Source organism: Palaemon carinicauda, unplaced genomic scaffold (assembly GCF_036898095.1).
Source record: "Palaemon carinicauda isolate YSFRI2023 unplaced genomic scaffold, ASM3689809v2 scaffold2433, whole genome shotgun sequence".
Classification (NCBI taxonomy): domain Eukaryota; kingdom Metazoa; phylum Arthropoda; class Malacostraca; order Decapoda; family Palaemonidae; genus Palaemon; species Palaemon carinicauda.
Window position 1 is genome coordinate 10,001 of NW_027170068.1, and position 5,000 is coordinate 15,000.

General features: G+C 38.1%; 1 protein-coding gene across 1 annotated transcript in view; it reads right to left on the minus strand.

Annotated features, from left to right (window-relative positions):
* Positions 1-2,711: 2,711 nt before the first annotated feature.
* Positions 2,712-5,000, minus strand: part of LOC137636169 (uncharacterized) — a gene marked incomplete at its 3' end in the record, with an annotated part of 3,580 nt that continues 1,291 nt past the window's right edge. The window contains exons 2-4 of the mRNA XM_068368567.1: positions 4,842-5,000; positions 3,620-4,553; positions 2,712-3,325 (exon numbers count right to left, since the gene is read on the minus strand). The exon at positions 4,842-5,000 is cut by the window's right edge and continues 236 nt beyond it. Of these exons, the coding sequence (XP_068224668.1) occupies positions 2,712-3,325; positions 3,620-4,553; positions 4,842-5,000 (1,707 nt within the window). The remainder of the gene's footprint in view (positions 3,326-3,619; positions 4,554-4,841) is intronic.

The window sequence follows — 5,000 nt, forward strand, 5'->3', positions numbered from 1 at the left end:
TAAAAGACATCATATATTTTCGATTTCCTTACATATCGAACAAAATTAATACTATAATTGTTATGGGCGACACAAACTCAGAAACTCGACTTCAACCTTTATTCCGTTAACAGTAGTAGTAGTAGCAGTAGTAACAGTAGTAACAATAGCAGTAGTAACAGTAGCAGTAGTAACAATAGCAGTAGTAACAGTAGCAGTAGGTTCATTCCTGAAAGGAATTATTACAAACTTTAAATACTGTACATTATTAAATAGCCCATAATATTCAATAAGTCATAACGGTGACATGATGTACCTTAATACATCTTGGAAAGCTAATTAAATATAATTTTCTAAACAAGACAATTTCGTTGCCACTTTAAATCACATTTTATCATATTTATAGGACAATCAAATGTTAAATGTCACAAATAAACCAATTTACGCCTTTTAACGCTTAAATGAATAAGACATACAAAACAAATATATACATATAAGTTCGTCAAAAAACTTACATCTGTGTGCCCAAAATGAATCCTTACGAAATATATACAACTGTTCTCCTTGAAAACCTTGCTTGAACTGTCAAAGAGACTTCATAATTTTAGAAAGTAAGATGAAATCGTAATTTGTTTACACCTCTCAACTTTTTAACTACCACTTACAAAATTAACGACATTGTTTTTCCAACCAGATGGGTTTGTGTTTCTGCATTAACATACTCAGCCTCATAAACAGATTAAACCTGTTTATCAAAATATACACCTACACATGCAGACACAATAAATAACCTTTAAGTTACAATACAAACTCTTTGAATTCAAAACACTTCCACGATTCACTTATTCACCTAAACAAAATTAAACATCTTCATAACTCTAATAATATATAATATCAAATGATAGGCCATAAGAACAACAAAATATCACGTTACATTTAACATGAAAATCCTAGCCTTCAACTAATAACACTAGCTTCTGAATAGGACGGACAATAACCGAAGAAAGTGTCTTAATCTTGGCACTGCGAATTGTTCCTTTGTCATCAGGGTATACTTCTATCACTCGCCCCATTGGCCAGTGATTCCTTGGCTCAATGTCACTCTTTACCAAGACCACATCGCCAACAATTAGATTTCTTCTTGCTTCATTCCACTTTTGTCTAGTCTGTAAAGTGCTCAAATACTCTTTTCTAAATCTTGACCAAAACAGGTTGGTCAGATATTGAACGCATCTCCACCTTCTCCTCATGTAAACATCATCCTTTTGAAACAAGCCAGGGGGAGGGATCACATAAGATTTTGGAATCAACAAATGGTTTGGAGTTAGTGGCTCAAGGTCATCTACGCTGTCACTTACAGTGGTTAACGGTCTTGAATTGACGATGCTCTCAACCTCACAAAGCAGAGTCCGTAAACTTTCATCATTTAGCCTTTCACCAAATTCCTTCACCAGTGCAGACAACACTTTTCTAACTGTTCTGATTTGGCACTCCCAACAACCACCCATGTGGCTTGCTGCAGGTGGATTGAATTTCCATTCAATATGATGATGCGACAAATACTTCTCAATCTTCTTTTCCTCCATCTCATCAAGAGCTGCCTTAAGTTCTCTCTCAGCCCCATGGAAGTTGGTTCCATTATCACATCTGATAATCTTAGGATGACCTCTTCGAGAAACAAATCTTCGCAAAGCATTTATGAAAGAGTCAGATTGTAAAGTGTTTGCAGTTTCAATATGAATTGACCTACTAACCAAGCAGGTAAATATCACACCATACCTCTTTAACTCCTTTCTTCCTTCCTTGATGTAATAGGGTCCAAAGAGGTCAATACCAACATTACTGAATGGTGGTGAAGGTTCCAATCTGTCTGCTGGAAGATCAGCCATCTTTTGACTCAAAGCTGGTTCTTTCAACTTCCTGCAAGTAACACAATGGAATAACACATTCCTGACAGTTGCATTAGCATTGATGATCCAATACTTCTGCCTTAGATTTGAGAGAACATGGTTTCTACCTGAATGAGCTAATAATTCATGCTCATGTCGTATCAACAATGTAGTCACATGATGTTTCTTTGGTAACAGTATGGGATGTTTGGCAGACTGTGGAATGTCAGACCTTCTTATCCTACCTCCAACCTTCAATAATCCATCCTCAGAATCAAGAAAGGGATCAAGCTTATATATTGGACTACTCTTGCCAACTGACAATTCCCTTGATAAAGCCTTCACTTCATCACCAAACACCTCCCGTTGAACATACATTACTATTGCCCTTTCAGCATCAGTGGTTACACAACCTTTCCTTTTACCAATAAGGATTGACTTTAGTTGTTGAAATACAGAAACTGCCTTTTGTAACCTTGACCATGAAGAGAAATATTCAATTAATCTTGTAAACCCATGAGGTTCTTCAGAAATAGTGACCGCAGACACATGTTCACTCGTATCATCAACACAATCTGCACACACATACTCCTGTGAAGGCAAATAATCAGATGCAATAAATGATGGGCCATGAAACCATTCGTCATACTGCAAAAACTGATGTACACTAATACCTCTTGATGCCACATCAGCAGGGTTATCACTGGAGTTTACATATCTCCATTGCTCAGGCTGGGAATAGTCCCTTATAACCCTGACTCTGTTGGCTACAAAAACAGGGAACCTTTTAGTGTTGCTATGAATATAGTGAAGGACTGTTGTTGAATCTGTGTAGTACACTACCTTGCCAACAGTAAACTCCAACTCCTTCAGGATGTGTTGAGCAACCTTGACAGACACAGTTGCAGCTGTAAGTTCTAACCTAGGTATAGTCACCACCTTTTTGGGAGATACTCTTGATTTTCCCATGACAAGATTTGACTGTACTTGGTTTCCACCATGAAGAACAAGGTATGCTGCAACACCATAACCAACTGTACTTGCATCGCTGAATAATACAAGACTTGAATCTGTCACATTACCAAACCCGCTTGACTTGAAGCATCTTGGTATTGAAAGCTGCTCCAGTAAATGAAGACCTTTTATCCAATGTTGCCACCTTTCAGCTAGCTCATCTGGAATCCTCTCATCCCAGTCCAAACTCTCAACTTGACACAATTCTTGTAACAGTTTCTTGGCCGGTAAGATGATTGGAGAGAGCAACCCAAGAGGATCATATAATGATGAGATAGTTGATAACAATCCTCTTCTGGTGAATGGATTATCCTTGAGCTCAATTGAGAACTTGAATGAGTCTTCTTTAAGGTCCCATAACATTCCTAAGGCTCTTGTCATTAAACTCTCCATGTCAAGATTAAACTTGTCACTTTCAACCGAACAATCTTCAGCAGGCAAAGCTTTAAGGACATCACTTGAATTGCTGACAAATTTAGTTAACCTAAATCCTCCTTCACTAGTTGCAGATACCAAATCCTTCACCAACTTCACTGCTGTAGGAACATCAGCACATGACTTCAAACAGTCGTCAACATAGAAATTGTGCCTTATGGTGTTGCCAACAGTTGAATCATACTTCTCATCTGCTTTGTCTGCTGTGGCCTTCAATGCAGTATTTGCAATACTCGGTGATGAGATTGCTCCGAAAATGTGAACAGCCATTCGGAATTCTTCAAGAGGTCGATTGATGTCACCATTAGGCCACCACAAGAATCTAACATAGTCCTGATTCTCAGGTGGAATCTTTATTTGAAAGAACATAGCTTCAATATCTCCAATGAATGCATAAACCTCCTGCCGGAATCTAATGAGTACTCCCGTCAATGAATTGGTGAGGTTTGGACCCTGTAGCAGAACATCATTTAATGACACACCTTCAAACTTGGCACTACAGTAAAAAACAACCCTAATCTTCCCTTTCTTGGGATGAAAAACTGCGTGATGAGGAAGATACCAAACAGGAATCTTATTGACCTCATCATCTGGGATCTTGTAAGCATAGCCTTTTTCAAACAACTTATCCATGAATGCTGTGTACTGCTGTCTGTAATCTTCACTATTCTTCATCTTCCTCCTTTGCCACTTAGCTCTGCTAACAGCCTGCTTCTTATTGTTAGGAAGATTCACATTGCGATCTCGAAAAGGCATGGGTAGCTGAAAGTGACCATCTCTAAATTCAATGTCATCCTGGCACCTTTTCACAAATCTTGTGTCCTCAAAAGATAAGCCACGCTCATCAGGAACTGACCCAAGATCCCTTTCTGAAAAATCTAACTCAAAGTACTTCCTAATACTTTCAACAGTAATACAATCAGTAACATGTTGAACATCAGATACAAGTAACCTGTGACATGAAACCCCATTTGAACTAACCTTAACATGTACAGGCCCATTAACTGTCCATCCATGCAAATATCTTACTGCAAAGGGGCCATAACCTGAAGTGGGTACAACCTCCAAAGGTTGTAAAGCTGTTGGACAGTTACTACCTATCAAAATTCCTATGTCTAACTCTGGTTGATACACTGGAATCTTATTAATAACACTTGATAAATGAGGCCAATCCTTTAACACTTCATGCCTTGGAATTTGATCATGATTAACAGGAATATCCTTTTGTGTGAATACCTTTGGTAATACAACATCATTATTACCATGTATATCAGCAACAACAAGACCATTTACAATAAAGGTTTTAACTGTATCAGTCCCATGCATTGTTTGCAACTTGATAGCTGTTTCAATACCTTTACAGTTTAATTGATCCTTGATACTATCTTTAATGAAACAACCTGTACTGCCCGTATCATAAAAGGCATAAGTTTGTACTACATTGTCGCTACCCTTTACACGTAATTGCACAGGCAAGATTGATTGCAACACTGTATCAGAAATTGTACATGCAGAAGACCTCACATTACTTAGAGTCTGAGTATTACCTTGACCTGGAGTGCGACCTTCACCTTGAGTACCATCTTGACCCTTAGCACAACCTTGACCTGTACTTTCAGACTGTGCACTAGCTTGTGACACAATTGCACTGTTGCTGTCAAGCATCCTAAAATTCTCAATGTG